The 16,675-nt window shown below is 49.9% G+C and overlaps 1 protein-coding gene and 1 long non-coding RNA gene across 6 annotated transcripts; one reads left to right on the top strand and one right to left on the bottom strand.

Moving 5' to 3' along the window:
* Window positions 1–3,526: 3,526 nt before the first annotated feature.
* On the bottom strand, window positions 3,527–13,173 carry Rpl22 (ribosomal protein L22). 5 transcript variants are annotated; one of them, NR_102291.1, is made up of 5 exons: window positions 11,714–11,883; window positions 10,024–10,128; window positions 8,196–8,349; window positions 7,481–7,605; window positions 3,527–5,329 (listed from the first exon to the last, which is right to left on the bottom strand). NR_102291.1 is itself a non-coding variant. In NM_001277113.1 (4 exons), the coding sequence occupies exons 1-4, from the start codon at window positions 13,132–13,134 to the stop codon at window positions 5,185–5,187; spliced, it is 456 nt and encodes a 151-aa protein (NP_001264042.1). In that variant the 5' UTR covers window positions 13,135–13,173; the 3' UTR covers window positions 3,527–5,184. The 5 variants fall into 5 exon arrangements, 3 of the variants coding, with proteins under 3 accessions (NP_001264042.1, NP_001264043.1, NP_033105.1); NR_102292.1 differs by having other exon boundaries at window positions 8,200–8,349; NM_001277113.1 differs by lacking the exons at window positions 8,196–8,349; window positions 11,714–11,883 and adding an exon at window positions 13,054–13,173.
* On the top strand, window positions 11,904–16,291 carry 9430083M05Rik. The gene is made up of 2 exons (XR_390992.4): window positions 11,904–13,450; window positions 16,110–16,291. It is a non-coding gene; the product is annotated as an RIKEN cDNA 9430083M05 gene (long non-coding RNA).
* Window positions 16,292–16,675: the final 384 nt, after the last annotated feature.

Below are 16,675 nucleotides of genomic sequence, written 5' to 3'. Positions count from 1 at the left end.
TTGGGGAACCGTATGAATCTGTGCCGGTTTGAGTATCCTCATGACATGACCTCTTGACGTGGCTGCCCAGCCTCCCAAGATGGACAGGCAGGACACTAGGACTCTCCCTCTGTACCACAGATCACTTTTACACTTCCCTGGACAGTAAATGTCCCCTGCACAAGGCAGAAAGACCAGCTAGCAGGAGGAAGGTGGCTAAGGATCCAAATGGTTCCTGGGCTGTCTGCTGCCAGGGGGAGCCTCCGACTGCTGAGGCTTGAGTTGCATCCTCCCTGGGAGGGCTTGCTGGCTCTCTCCAGATCACTTGTCTCCATGACCACTAAGAGTCCAGGAAAGAAAATCCCAAACTCAATCGAATATGCCCACTCTCCATTACCAGCCCCTAAGACTTCTGTTGTTGAACATTAAGCCTTTTCAAAGGCTTTTTCTGTCCCACATCAGAAAAACTTGTAACATATTTCTCAACACCAGAAAGCCTCCGCCATCCCCACACATGCGCCCAGGTATGAAGAGGTACACATACACCATTAACCCTGGTTCTGATTCTCAAGGCTGAGAAAGTCAAGATATTTCAAGAAAAGCTCCAACTGCTTAATTTGCAGCAAATTAGAGCCAAGATGGAATATGGGCTCAGGATGCTATCCCAGTGACTGCATTGGGGGAGCATTAGCGAATGACCAAAGACCAAACTGGTATGGTAGGGGGAGATGTGCGTGTGTACTGTGTGTGTGTTTAAACTGCAAATCTGTAATTTTTAAAGGACACACCTTATTAAGCTATTAAATGTGTGTTTTCATGGCAATGGACCCAGGAGCCTGATGTTAAAGCGCAATCGCCAAATGGTAAGCATTCTGTAAAGGGCAGTTGTTGAGACCAGTCCTCTCATTAAGGTTATTATTAGGAGACAAGAGTCTTGTGTTTGCCGATCCTGGGGCTTGTAATAACACTTCGATGACAATTCAAAAATAAAATTATTTTTAATCTGTTAGTCATGGAACATTTTATGAAATTTGAAACACATTTTGTTTCTGGACAACTGAAATAGATGGTCCCCTTCTGCATACACAGTACAACCACAGTCCTGGGCTGTGTGAACGCATTTCCAGGAACTATCTATCTAGAGACAGCAACTTCAACAATCTGTCTCCACACCAATGGCCACTTCCTGATGCTGGACTCTTCTTTGTTTTTTGAGACAGGGTTTCTCTGTGTAGTCCTGGCTGTCCTGGAACCCACTCTAGACCAGGCTGGCCTCGAACTCAGAAATCTGCCTGCCTCTGTCTCCCAAGTGCTGGGATTAAAGGTGTACGCCACCATGCCTGGCTGACGATGGACTCTTAAGGGCAATGTATAGCCTGTACCTTAGAGATCAGAACTGCACGGCACCTTCTACCCAGCAGGGTACAACCACTCAGGATGGCCAGTTGTCCTGTGGGTGGAAGGACAGTGTCCATCTGTGACATCAAGACCTGGCTCAGATTGGACATTTTTGTCTAAAAGCATGGGCCTTGACATCATGAAGAAGGCCAGACTTCTCAGAAAAAGAACCCTGGAGCAACAGCCCTTAAGTGGGGACTGTAGTCCACCTGAAGCATTTGACTGTCATTGCCTGGGCTTTGGCTAGAGAGCAGCTCACTAGACGAGGTCTCAAACAGCAGAAGTATCTTGGCATCATTTAGGACAGCCTCCAGCATGCGTGTCTTTACAGGTGCACGTGGAATCCAGAGTCGGTGTGGTCTTCGTCAATTCTCTGTGGTTCTCTGTGTTATTTTCTTTGTGTGCTTTTTATTTAATGGCTTTTTATTTAATGAAGGAGGCACAAGCATGCCGTGGTGCTCATGTGGAGGCCATCAGACAACATAACGAAGTTGGTCCTTTCCTACCTTGTGTTCTAGGGACCAAACTCACTTGCTCAGGTTTGAGGGCATGCGATGAGGTTTGCTGAGCCATCTTGTTTGCACACACACACACAATTTTCCCAAGACAGGATTTCTTGGTGTAGCCTCTGCTGTTCTAGAACTCACTCTGTAGACCAGGCTGGCCTCAGATTCACAGAGATCTGCCTGCCTCTGCCTCTCGAGTGCCGGGATTAAAGGCATGCACCACCATGCCCAGCATCTTTTCATTTTAAGATCTATGTGCTTTGCCTCTGGGCATGCAGTGCCCACAGATGCCAGACTAGAGTTACAGATGCTTGTGAGTGGTCACGTGGACACTGGGAAGTGAACCCAGGTGCTCTCAAAGAGCAGCCAGTGCTCCTAACTGTGGAGGACGTCTCCAGGTCCCCACCTCATCTTTTGCAACAGCGCCTCACACTGAATCTGGAGCTTATGTCAGAGATCCTCCCGACTCTGCCTTCCCAGCAGGGGGTTACAGGAAGCACTGCACCACACGCAGGTACTAAGGAATCCTAACTCAGGTCCTTGTGCTTGTGTGGCACTGTCCTGACTGAGCCAACTTCCTAGCCCCCTCTACCTGCCACCTTATGGAGAGAGCAGACAGCCAACAACCAGTCTCCACCCCACCCCACCCCAAGGTGCCCCCTTCTTCTCAAGCAACCACCAGTTTAGCCCCATTCAGGACAATTGCTAGGATTCAGTCAATGGGATCCCCTACAATGAAGTTTCTGCCACCAGCCAGCCATGTCCATGAGAACTAAAGAACAGTATTTTGGGATAGCACTGGAGGAGATGTGAAGAAAGTACCTAATTAAACAAACAAAAAACAGTACCCCAGCCTCTTATAACACCATCCCCATCCCTGTAGTGACCTCTTGTGAGACCCACACCCTGCTGGCCTGCTTATTTCATTCACTCCACGGGGCCACACAGCAGTGCCCATACTAACTCCTAGGCTCTGTGACTTCTTATCCCTTCTCGCTAGGGTCTTCACCTTCCGGTAAACTGTGTCCCACTCAGCTTAAGAGGTGTCTGGTCATTGCTGGCTCAGTACCTCTGCTAAGGTACCAGCAGGGAAACCCTTGCACTTAACTGCTTGGCCTCTCCTTGGGAGAAAGCTACGGAAGGCAGGGGTGAGGGACTGGGGGGTCTTCTGGAAGTACATGTTAGAATGAGTAAGACCTCTCATACATACTTCCTGGGCTGCACCAACTCTCAAAGGAGGGGAGGGCACCTGGAGCAACCGCAGCTGGCAGGGAACAAGCCTGTGCCAGTACTGACTTCCGTGAAGTCACAGCTTAAAACTCCCGTGTTGTGTGCCAACATTTCCGATAAAGACAGGTAAGGCACAAGGCCAGACAGACATAAAGGAGACAGGTCTAGGAGGGGCCTGGATACAGCTGCTACGGCAGGTCTAACAGGTCCACTCCACGTTGCCCACCAGAAAAAGCCAGTTGTTTGAAAAGCAATTCTCCAGGCTCAGTCAACTCCAGCCAACCTCACAGAGGCTCAACTGTACAGACGGGAGAGAGCAGAGAGACAGGAGACTCTTTTCCCTGTGCCCGATGCAACTAACCAGTGAGAAGGTTTAGCGGGTTGCGTGAAGTATGAGAAGAAAAAAAGCCTTGCACAGTGACAGTAGCCATGTGTCAGCCACTTTAATACAAAAAGTGATCAACATTCATTCAAATACAAGAGTTAGAAAGGCATAAAAACCAGCAAGTTTCCATTTTATTACAAGTCGCAGAATCTGGGACCATCTTTTAGAAGCATATGCTAATCAACCCAGGGTTAATGTTGTTTACAGCTAAAGACCACCACATGGTCCGGCGATGTAACAAAAAAGATCTGCAAACCCAAGTCACGAACTTAAGACCGCTAACCACGAGGGGGGCTGCACCTGAAGTTGGAAGGAAACGCTAGCGCCTCCTCCCAGGGCAGAGGAGAAAGACAGTAACAGTTCTGCTTCAAGAAATTTGCATAGAAATAGAAAACACTGGAGCCTTTGCCACAGGGGGATTGCAAAGCCTCAACAGGTTAAAATCGATCGGAGGACCAAGTGTTTCCTCGGAGGCGCAGCAGCAGAACTTGTGGCCACCTGATGTGCAGGCCTCCAGTGTGGCCACCGGCTGTAAGCGAGCCCTTTAGCATTGCATACTGTTATTAGAGAGCAAGCAGATGCCTCTGCATAGGTTTTGACAACAGGAGCACCCTACAGTGTTGGGACCTCTTCCAAGGTAACCCTTGATAAAGACATTTCCCGCCTGCCAGTTCTCCGGGCACACACAATGGCAAGGGAACCCCATGCCCAGTGCCCTGGAGGTACACACAGCTTGGACTCATTTCTGCAGTGATGGAGATTAAACCTGGAGCACACCAGGCTAGCATTCTACCACAGGGCTGTGGTCCCAGACTATGACTCCTATCCAAGCCCAGTTGTGACAGTTTAGGAAGCAGCAACTTCCCTATCTTCCCATCAAACGCCCTCCTCCCTCCACCAGTATTGGAGTTCCCACCCTGTAAGCCTCCTGAGCCCTGGGCTTGGAGGGGCTCCACCTACTGGGAACATCTGGAAGCTGTCTCCCTCGCCCTCTGCTGGAGGCTAGACAAACAGCTTGTTGCAGACTTGCTCAAGCCATGGGCTTTGTTTGAGTTGTCTATAAGCCCTTGTTGACCTCTATCTCAGACACCCTATAGAGAGCCCCCTAAAAGCCCAGATGCCCAGCATACTTACAGATCCCTATGAAGGCAGAACATGCAGCAGTGAGACTCAAAGACCCCTGCCATTTCAATAGGAAGGAAGAAGGTTAGTACACACAACTGTGAGCGACTAGTGCTCAGACCTGGACACAAAAGTCCCTGAAACCTGTCTTACTGACTGTCATTGTCCCAGGGGAAAAGAAAAATCACACAAAGAAATCACCTGTCTGCTTCTGAGGAGCACCACACTGTGTCTCAAGCCCTCCTCGAGACAGGCACCAGATATAACCAACCACCAGCTCTAAGACTCGGGCTGGCCGGAGCCCACCACCCAGCCTCTCGTCTACTTGCTCTGTCAGATGCAGCCCCCTAGCCTGGTTCTTCTGTTTGGCCATTGCTACTGGAGAACTCAAGTTTCTGAGCAGGAAAAAAGTGTCTATATACAAAGGAGCAGCAGCCCAGTTAAAGTCCCTGTCATTTCCAACTTCCTGTCCAATCCACACTGCAGAGATGCAAGGATAAACCACCGGTTTTGTTCCTAAATTTTATTTATGAATTAATACAAAACATTGCAGACCAATGTGTCCTAATCCTCGTCTTCCTCCTCCTCTTCATCCTGGTTAATCTGGAAGTAACGCAGCTCGTAACTCTCTTTGCTGTTGGCGACAACACGCAGCCAGTCTCGGAGGTTGTTCTTCTTCAAATATTTTTTGGTGAGATATTTCAAATACCTGCAGAGAGAGCACAAGAACTACACCAGACTGGTGGCTTGTTGCATTCTGAAGCACTGAAAACAATTTTAAGATGTTTTCCAGACACAGGCTAAGTACACCAGAGCCAGTGCTCTAACAAGGCAAGCAAGCGTCTATCACACATCCCTAGCTTGGCAATAAAAGTGAGACCATATCAGCAGACGTCTAGAGAATGGTCTGGAGAGACCACTAGAGAAAGACCGCACAGGTGAGCCGACGGCTCCACACACCTTCCACCTCTGCTGGAACCATTAACCTTCCAACCACCTCCAAGCACCGCCATATCCAGCAAGCCTCCCCAAGGGGGCGGGCCGAAGCCGTCCAGGCTGCTCACCAGCATTCTGTGTCCCCTGACCCAACCCATACACATCATGGCCACCCAGACACTCTGTTACACAGGCTGGCCTCAAACGATCTGCCCAGCTCAGCCTGAAGCTACGAGATTGTAGTCTATTTGCCTTTAAAATATCTTCAGGTTTTTCCTCCTCTGCTGGGGTCAAGCCCAGAGTGCGGCACATCTGGGACAAGCATTCCCCACACCAGGGCAGCTCTTAGCCATACTACAATGTTTTAAAATCTATTTGCTGCCTTCAAGGCTGTTTCCACCCAGCTAACTGTGTTCACCACCTGACTGCTGAAGACGCCCTGAGGTGCGGCTCTGACAAGTGGCTACTTTCAGTGCCGTAAAGAGGAGACCCAGCAAATCCAGCTCAATGCACCTCAGTTCCCCCCACTACAAAACCGGCCTCAAGATGCCTGCTTTTTGCTGGGTACTGGCCACACTTGGGAGATAGAGACAGGAGGAGCTCTTTAAGTTACTATAAGGATACTAGCCTGGTCCCCATGGCATGTTCTAGGGAAAACTGACACAGGTGAGCAGGTAAACACTGGCCCACCAAGGACCCGTATTAACCAACAACTTCACTGGCAGTCGAAAGCACTCTACAGAGTTCAGCTCTGCCCAGTCTTCCCTGCAGATAAGCAGGCAACTGCCAGCTTCCATAGCGCATGCATTCCACCTCAGGACCTAAGAGGATGTCAGTCTGAGGACAGCCTGGGCTACATAAAAGCCAGGTTACAGTGCTGTTATCCCAGGTCATGCTTTCAAGAGCTCCACTTAAAACTTCAGGTAGTTTCAAAGCTCACAGTAAACAGGGTCAAAGACAAGAAAAAAAGATGTCCTAGACTTGGGAACACCTTGGATTTTTTCAGAAAACAGCATTATCATCACCAAGAAAGCAATGAGCAGACGTGGGGCACAGCCTGTGGCCCCACCACTCTGGAAACAGAAGCAAGGAAAATGCTAAGACACAGCCAGGTTCTCAAGGCAACGTCTAGACTGTCTCTAACTAACTCTAGGCCCACCGTGCAGAGCCTTTGGCTGGACTCTTGCCACCTCACTATGGGAGCCAAAATCAGGAGCAGCTTGTGAGGTCAGGCCTGAGCTGGAGAACCCCTTCACAACCCCAAAGGAAAGAAAGCCAGTCCAGCTATCGCCCCTTCCCTCCTGCACCGAGCAAAGAGAACTTGTGTCAGGACAAAGAAGTCACAGTTGGCAGCCTCAGCCCACAGGCTCACCAGGACAGGTATTGGTCGCACACAGCCCACCTCACCCATCCCAGCCAGCCAGTTAGCCAGCCCGTGCGCTCTGAAGCCGCAGCCCGGATTGAGAGGTGGTGTTGACATCATGGTTTACACCCGCATCCCCACACACCAGGGGCAAAGCACCAGCAGCGTCACACCGCCATCCACCATGGCACTCGCTCTCAGTGCCACAGGAGCTCTTACAAGAAACACAGCTAGAATTAAAAATGAATGCTCTTCAGCCCTCGGGAGGCAGAGGCAGGCGGATTTCTGAGTTCAAGGCCAGCCTGGTCTACAAAGTGAGTTCCAGGACAGCCAGGGCTGCACAAAGAAACCCTGTCTCCAAAAAAAAAAAAGAAGAAGAAGAAGGCTGCGGCTCAGGCACACACTACTCTTTGAGGACCAGAGTCCAGCGCCCAGCACCTACACTGGACAGCTCCAGCTCGGGAGCACCTGAGCACACATGCACATGACTAAAACTCAATTTGCTCACACATGCTCATCCGCTGCCCTGGCACCACAGCAGGAGGTACACGCCCCTCATACCTTTTGGAGAAAGGCACCTCTGAAGTGACAGTGATCTTGCTCTTGCTGCGTTCGATGGTCACGACTCCTCCGCCGAGGTTGCCAGCTTTCCCATTCACCTTGATTCTCTCCTGGAGGAACTGCTCCTGCAGAAACCAACCAATGAGCGCATGGCTTTACCTGTCTCAAAGGCACACCAGTTCAGACCGTCTCCCAACACTAACCCACAGCTCTCTCTCTTTAAAATCTGTGTGTGTATGTACACATCATGTATGTGGGTCCGTGTGCCATGGTGTGTGTCTGACTACCAGAGGACAACTTTGAGTCTTCCTCTACGAGGCTCTAAGGATCAGACTTAGGTCTCAAAGCTTACAAGGCAAATTCATGTTGGCATTATTCAACATAACCTCATGCAGTTTGAAGATGGTGTCCTGGCACAAACATTCCTGACTGGTTCCATGCAGGAGTAAATGTGTCCCCCACAGAAGGCTTAGAGGGCAGCACATTCATGGTCAGAGTGTATAAGCCAGGGCAACAAAGCGAGATCCTGATCTCAACGTAAAACCAAGCACAAGGGGTCAAGAATACACAGAAACCAAAACTTGAACATGAACATGCAAAGCAGCAAGCAGCCTCTGAGCCTCACGAGCACAGAGCATGGTTTTCGGCGCTAGCAGAGAACTCGGATCTTCACCTAGTAAAGACCAAAGACAAACACAGACAAACAATTACAGACCTGCCTGGAGTCACCTGCATGGTACCGCAGAAGCGACAGGGACCCATGAGCCCAGGCACACTTTGCAAAGCACCATGTGAGCCGAGGCAAGCCATTCACCTCGGGCTGCAGGGACTTCCGTCCAAAAGGGACTTTTTGTTTTGTTCTGTTGTCACTGCAATGAGACGAAGTCCCTCTCAGCTCAGAACTACAGTTGTAGGGACTGATGGCTCGGTGACAGCGAAGAACGCTCACTTAAGGAGAGGCTGAGCTAACTCCCAAGACAACTAAAAAACAAAGTATCTTCAGCTCCTTTTAAAACTCCAGTGTTCCCAGCACTCGAGAGGCAGAGGCAGGCGGGTTTCTGAGTTCAAGGCCAGCCTGGTCTACAGAGTGGGTTCCAGGACAGCCAGGGCTACACAGAGAAACCCTGTCTCAAAACAAAACAAAACAAAGAGAGCCCCCAAGGGCTGGAGAGACCTGAGTGTGCTTCCCAGCACTCACAGGCAGCACATAAGCATCTCGAATTCCCATCCTCCGGGATCTGGCGCCCTCCTCTGGCTCCCAGTGGCATAAGGCATACATGTAGTAGACTTATTCTATTCTCACTGTGGTCACAGAAATCCTCCTGCCCTGCCTCCCAAGTGCTGAGGTAAAGGTGTGGGCCACACACACTTCAAAAAATAGCAATCATCATAATTGTTAATTAAGAAATAAGAAACCAGCCGGGCATGGTGGCGCACACCTTTAATCCCAGCACTTGGGAGGCAGAGGCAGGCGGATTTCTGAGTTCGAGGCCAGCCTGGTCTACAGAGTTCCAGGACAGCCAGGGCTACACAAAGAAACCCTGTCTCAAAAAATAAATAAATAATAAAAAAATAAAAAGAAATAAGAAACTACCAAACACACAGGACCAAAGCCACAGAGAAGTTACTGAATAAAGAAATTAGGAGTACACTTAACAAGGTTAGTAGCCACAAGGCTAATTCCACTTGTACTTAATATTAATGGCTGTACGTTATCCCTGTAAATTTTCAAATTTTTTGGAATAATTGTTCTTAGCCCAGCTGACCTTCTGCAATGTGAGAAACCACTGTGAACTTGGGAGATGTTGACCTCCAAAGGCCTCAGTCCCCAGAGCCAGAATGGGGCTGCAGAGAGCAATAACTAACTAAAGGGAACAGGGGGACACTGCGGCTGAGTCAAAAGGGAGAGAGAAAGCTCAGGACAGGGCTGGAGACGACCGGGTCGGCAGCTGACAGCGTGTGGTTCTTTTGGGGGAACAGGGTTTGGTTCTCAGCACCAACACGATTCTCTGCTCACAACCACTCTTAACTCCAGTTTCAGAGGATTCAATGTCCTATACACACATGGCAGAGACACACATGCAGCCAACGTACATACACAGAATTTTAAAGATAAAAATCTTTAAAAACGGTTTAATGAGGGGGAGCCTCGGGGATAGCAGAGTATGGGGAAAAAAGAAGCCCCACCCCAGGTAAGCAGACTGAAGCCCAACTCAGGCATCCGTGCTGGCGAGCTGCTGCCATCTACCTGAGGATTCGGAGGCCCGTGACCACGACGAGGCCGCCCAGACAGAGAGTGGGCCCATACAGACCCGTGGTGGTCGCCTGATTCAGGGTTAAGGTCATCAAGACAGAACAGCTAGCTCTGTCACCTGTATGTCACAGCCTGCCATTATACTTCTATCTCAAGAGATGCAGCAACAAATACTTAATCTGCCCTGGCTCTGGTTAAATGAAAAAGTGGGGACTGCCCAACAAGCCACGAACGCGGGACAGGACCCCCCTCCCCCCCCACTGCACAGGCCCAGCAGAATGTCACTTACAAAATTGGCAGCATCCATGATTCCATCTTCTACAGGGTGAGTGCAGTCCAGGGTGAACTTCAAAACCTGCTTCTTTTTTTTGCCCCCCTTCGCCACAAGCTTTTTCTAGGAGTATACAGAAAACATGGATGAAGCCTCGGATAGTCCCCCCCACCACACACACACACACACACACACTACACACAACTTAAAAACCCAATCATGTCAGAGTCATGAAAGTCCTTACCAATACAAGCCCAAGGAAACAGATGGACTCCCTTCAGGAGTGCTGAGGAAAGGGGGGAATCACTGCCACTCTTGTCCCAATCAACCCCTCCAGACACCCCAATTTTTACAAGCACTACGGTCTGCCAGGCACATGAACCACAATAAGGAGTGTTTTCCCCCAAGAAACATCTTTATTTTTCTCACTTGTAAATGCAAGCTACAAGCGCCCTGCATGCAATTTTAGTGTGAAATCTATCCTAGGCCTCTGTCTTCAGACTATAGCACTTCATCTGCCTCCCTAGCATCTAATCCCCACACCACAGACCCACCCTCTCAGGAATGGCAGAGGAATCATACAACATGCCTTCTGTGCCAGCCTCAAAGTTAAGAGTGTGGTCAACGACTTTCAGCGTGTCTGGCTTAACCAGTGACTTAGCACTTCCAAACTACACCCTGGAAGAGGGTCCAGTTGACTTTTACAAAAATTAACATCCTCTCTCTACAGACCCCTGAAACAACTCACCTGGATTTGTGCTACTCAAGTTTTGCAGTTCACGAAAAACACACTATCTCCCTTCACGTTCAAGAGACCGTCCACACAACTTGCACTGAGTCAACCTTTCAGTTACTCCAGGATTGTTCTACCCAATGTGTCTTCCCACTACCAACCAAATTAACTGCTTTTAAATCCTGCCCCGAGAAAAGGTCAGATCAGCAACAGCACCTACCCACGATGGACCCCAAAAATTCCCAACAAGATTCTAACCCAAAACGCACACAAACGCACGGAAACATTTGAAAACCAAGGTGGAAAGACGAAGACGACCGGAAATGTACCCTAAGAGTCCCAACTACAAAACAAAGTACTACCTAAAACCACTTCGTCCAAGTAGAGAGATCTCTAACTGCCTGACACGAAGGTGCCGCACAGCCAAGCCTCAGCCCAGAGAATGGAATCGGGCCTTCCTCCTCGCCCAACGCCAGTTAGGAACTGTACATTGCTGCACCCTAATAACAGCAGTTTCCTCGAGGGGTGCTAGAAGGCTCCGCAAGCCCAAGCCTCGTCCCTGAAACCCGGCCACCAGGTGGAGGGCCATTTCCACTCGGCTGCCCCGGGTGGCAGGTCACATCCGTCTTCCCCGCCCCTCGCCCAAGTAATCGGGCCCGCTGCCCGGAGGCCGGGGTTGGACTCGGACTCCGATGCTATCCAGCCCACAGCCTCTAAGCTCCCGCGGGCCGCTAACAGGAGCCCGACCCGACACCCCGAGCTTCCTCGGCTCTCCCGCCCCGCGTCGAGCCGCGGCCTCCTCCGCCCACAACGTGCTGGACCCAGCCGCGGCCCCGGCTTTCTCCGCCACGCTTGCCAGGCCACTCAGGGCTGATGCTGCAGAGCGTAGTCCCCCACGCGAGCCTGTGCCCGAGCCAGCCCACCAGGCCCACGTGCCGCTCACGGAACCGCGGCCGCACGCGGAGCCATACTAACCACAGGCGCCATGGCGGCAGAGGAGGCAGAAAGGGAGGGGGGCGCACTACGCAGGCGCTAAGAGCCCGCAGCGCACAGGGCACGCAAGGAGCCAGGCAACTTCAATCGATCAGCCCTTGCTTCTCGATCGCCCTTCCCTGCCACCTAAGTAACGATCGGCCAGCTATTGCTTTTCCCAGGGCGAAGTCGGCTGTCGGGAAAGGGAGGAGTCAGACGGGCTGTCCCACTGCGAATGACTCAGGGAGACTGGACGAGCCCAAAGAGAAATAAAGGGGTCAGCTCTACTTTTGGAAGTCTTGAAGAACTAAGACGGACGTTCCCTAAACAAATCACCACCTGGCCGGATAAGAATCGAACAAAGTATCTTAAGGAGAACTGGGGCAATCCCTTTTTGATCACAGAGAAGTTTAGGATCCCCGATGTCAGCCAGGCCTGGTGGCTCTCGCCTTTAATCCCACCTCTCAGGAGGCAGAGTCAGGAGGACGCCTCAAGAATGTACCTGGTTTGAGACCAGCCTGGGTTGGTATCACAGTATCTACAACAGCGAGTTCCATCCAGGCCAGCCAAGGTTCATTGCTATCCCCCTCCAAAAAAAAAAAAAAAAAAAAAAAAAAAAAGGTGGTGGTGGTGGTGGTGAGTTATAGTGAGTTATAATACCATATTTCTTCATCCTATGGAAAACGCCCAGCATGGAAGATCTTGCCAACCATGTGACTAGCCTTCCTTCTGCCCCCAGGAGCACGCTCCAGCTTGAGACCTTAAGTTCAAGCTGGAGCCTGCTAGCTCCCCAGTTCCAAAAAGCCTCAGCCAGCTTTATGGACCACCCAGATCTGGTGAGTGCAGGGTCCGGTTCAGCAGCGTTTGGCGCCTTAATGATGCTCATCAGCCTCGTGTGCGTATTGAGGATCTTCTTCCCTAGGTGTACAGCTCATTGACATGACCCCTTGTGTTCCTAGAAAGTTATATATCCTGCAGGATCCTGAACTGTGACCACACCATCCAGTTTTGTTACTCGGACTCCGGAAAAGCCCAGCTTTGACTTACAACCCTTCAAGGAAACACACCATGCTGATTGGTCAAGCTAAAGTCAGTGTCTCTGCTTGCTCATCTGACTTTAAAGCCGCCTGCTGCTTTCTCTCCTGCTTGGTTTGGTTACCTTTGTCTTGATTTGGTGTGGTTGAGACAGAGTCTCACTCAGTATCATTCCTTAGACCAGGGCTGGCCTGGAGAGCACTGTCTACCCCAAGCTGGTCTTAGACTCAGCATTCTCCTGCCTCATTCATTCGTCCAAATTCTGAGATTACAGGCATGAACAGCCTTGGCTTTGTGATGCTACGAACCTTTCTGCTCCGGCACCACGGACAGTTAAGTTCTCTAAGAAGTGGCTTTGCTTCTTCCTCCTTGGTGTTGAGTGTTGGCATTCCCCACTCTTGCTTTATTCTGTCAGTGGGAGCTGGAACATTCCAGAAGCAGCGCTGATATTCAGTTATTCCGATACTTGCAGAAACCGCTCTCCTTCTCCCTCATACTCCCCGGATAACCCTCCTCATTCGTCTGAGCCTCCACTCTTTAGATAGGCTATGGCGTCTGTCAAGCCCGTGGCTGGAAGATGGCAGATATTCCAGAATGGTTATAAATGCAGCCCAGAACACCTGAGAGCACAGGACCATGCTTATACTCGCTACAGTAGACTTGTGGGAGTCAGGTCACTTCCTTCACAAGAAGTCAGGTTGGGTGGTAAGTGCCCTTATGTGCTGAGCCATCTGACTAGCCCTGAAAAAACTTTTTAAAAAACTATTTTGTTTATCTTTTTTGGTGGGGTGGGGTGACATACCCTGCTCATGTGTAGAGGTAGAGAACTTTTTTTTTTAGTATTCTCCCCTCCTACTGTGAGAGAGAGTCCTAGGGATCCTAACTCAGGTTGTCAGGCTCCACAACAGGTATCTACCCTCTGAGCCATCTTAAGAGCCTTGAAAAAAAAAAAAAACAACAACAAAAACAAAACAAAAAACAATCCCTTAAATATTCTGTTAAAAAACACAGACAAGCCGGGCAGTGGAGGCACACGCCTTTAATCCCAGCACTCGGGAGGCAGAGGCAGGCGGATTTCTGAGTTCGAGGCCAACCTGGTCTACAAAGTGAGTTCCAGGACAGCCAGGGCTACACAGAGAAACCCTGTCTCAAAAAAAAAAAAAAAAAAAAAAAAAAAAAAAAAAAAACGAAAACAAGGCTGGGCGTGGTGGCACACGCCTTTAATCCCAGCACTTGGGAGGCAGAGGCAGGTGGATTTCTGAGTTCGAGGCCAGCCTGGTCTACAGAGTGAGTTCCAGGACAGCCAGGGCTATACAGACAAACTCTGTCTTGAAAAACCAAAAAACAAAACAAAACAAAACAAAACCACAGACAAAAGCTGGGCGTGGATGGCAGTTTATATCTGTAATGGAGGCACGGGAGGCAGGTTGTAGTTATTCTCAGGCAGGAGGATTACTACAAATTTAGGACCAGCTTGTTTTAGGGAGAAAGAGAACTCAGCCCCTAGCTTAGGGTTCAAAGTGTGATTTATTTAGGGCAAAGGCCCTCAGCTCCAGGAGTCCCAAGACACTCACCTGTCTAATGTATTAGGGAAAAAAGACAAATAATAAACACAATGTAATCAATACGGCTTCTTTGGGAAGACAGACAAAAGGATAGAGTGAATCTAAGTCTATCTGTAAGCAGGTAAGCGAAAGACAAGAAACAAGAGGCAGCAGAGGGCTGGGGGGCTCACAGTGCCCACAGTAGGTAATCCAGCAGGCCAGTGGGCAGGCTGGGCAGCTTCACTGTCCTGCTTCTGTGAGGGACTGAGGGAAGCCACTGCTGTCTAAAAGGAAGCAGTCAGTTCCCTAGAGGTGACTCCTGCTCCAGGCGATTTTCCTCAGGGATAAGGTGACCTGACCTTCCAGGCTCATTCTGCCTGAGGGGGATACTTTTGGAGCCTATCATAAAGATGTTTATCAGTCTTAGTTTTTCCCTGGAATCTAAACTAACTGCCAGAGGGAGAAAGAGAGTGGCTCCGGGAGGAAGAAAAACGAAAGGTGAGAAAACCGGACCCAGAGGAGAATAAAACAGTTGTTCATTAGTTACTCCAGAGACCTGTGCGGTTCCTACAGTGACCCCACAATGGTGGGATCTGATTCTCTGCACGTTTTTCACTTGCTGAAACACCCCTTTGGCCTTCAGGCTACAAGGGCCGAGCCCTGCTGTGCTGTGCCCAGGCTCTGATTTTCAATAGGTTTTGTTTTTTCAAGACAGGGTTTCTCTGTGTAGCCCTGGCTGTCCTAGAACTCACTCTGTAGGTCAGGCTGGCCTCGAGCTCACAGATCTGCCTGCCTCTGCCTCCTGAGTGCTGGGATTGTGTACCACCACCACCTGACAGCATTTTTTTTTTTAATTTTGTGAATGGGGAGTGGTATGTGCGTGTGCTCTTGGAGGGCATTGGACGCCCTAGAGCTGGAGTGACAGTCATTTATGAACCACCCGATGTAGTTGCTGGGAACAGAATGCAACTCCTCTGGATGAACAGCAGTCACTAACCACTGAGTCTCCTTCCCCTTTTCAAATTAAAAAAAGTGTGTGTGTTTGTGTCTGTGTGTCTGTGTGCATCTGTGTATGACTGTGTATGTGTGTCTGTGTGTATGTCTGTGTGTGTATGTAGTCTCTGTGTCTGTCTGTCTGTCTGTCTGTGTGTATGTCTCTGTGTGTGTGTGTGTGTGTGTGTGTATGTAAAGCTTAGGTCATCCGAGTTGACAGCAAGCATCTCCACACTCTGAGCCATTTCACCAGCCCAGCCTCCCCTTATTTCCAGAGTTCACTGGGACTTGACAGTACCACAGGAGCAGTGTGCAGTCTCCTGACTAGAGCCTGGCTAACTTGCCAGCCTTTGTTCACAGTTAAAGGCTCCCCTTGGTACCCAAAGGGACTGTGCAACCTCTGCCTCTGCCTCGCTGCTTTAGAACAGGTGTTGCCAGCCCCTCGGAGACAACTCCATTCATCCCGCAGTGTTCCCTTCCCCCAAGAACGCCAAACATTTCCTAGCTCAGGACCCCAATGTCCCTGCAGTTGGCTGCCCCCCTCCCTCTCCCTCGTACACAGAGTCTGGGTTGGGGGGAGATGGCTTTGAGCTTTGCCCTCACTCTTCTGTTGACTGCACTTGGATCAGACACCTCTCAGCTCCTACAAAGGTCACCTGGCCACCTCTGCTAAGCATCATGCCAATTCCCCATCTTTACCCTCCTGACCTGAGACCTCTCACCCTTCCCTCCTTCCTGGGCTTGCTACCAGGCCTTCCAGTACCCAGAGTTCTCCAGGGTCTCATCTTACTGCGACTTCATCTCCAGCTACTCTTAATTTACTGCAGGCCTTGGGACGTTGCACTTGCTGCTGCCTCTGCTTGGAATGTACCCTGGCCTCCAAAGTCTCAAGTTCAGTGCTCTCCTCTGCTTCTGATACATTAGTGTGGCCTGGAGCCCCACGCCCTCCCCACTGCTCTTCCTCACATCCCTTGTATTACAATATTAAATAATGTAATTTAGCACAGTCTGTCATTGCTAGGTTTATTTGTATACTCGATTAGCCGTGACTGGTGCGTTTCTTTCTATGTCCCAATGCCTGGTGCAGTATCCAGCCCATAGCAGATGCTCATTTACACATAAACACATGGATTAAAGAAACATGAGTTCAAGAACAATAGCTAGTGTCTGCATGGCGGTGCGACACTTATAATTCCAGAACTCGGGAGGTAGTGGCAGAAGGACTCAACATTTGAGGGCAGCTTGGGTTCCATAGTGAAACCCTGTCTCCAAAAAAAAAAAAAAAAAAAAAAAAAAACAAGCTGGAGAAGTTGCTCAGAGGTTAAGAGCACTATTGCAGAGGATGGGGAAGAGGTTCCAGTTTCCACATGGTGGCTCATAACCATCTGTAATT

The sequence above is a fragment of the Mus musculus genome, chromosome 4, assembly GCF_000001635.26.
Source record: "Mus musculus strain C57BL/6J chromosome 4, GRCm38.p6 C57BL/6J".
Taxonomy (NCBI): domain Eukaryota; kingdom Metazoa; phylum Chordata; class Mammalia; order Rodentia; family Muridae; genus Mus; species Mus musculus.
The sequence above is the reverse complement of the archived record's forward strand: the minus strand, read 5'-3'. Positions and strand labels throughout refer to the sequence as shown.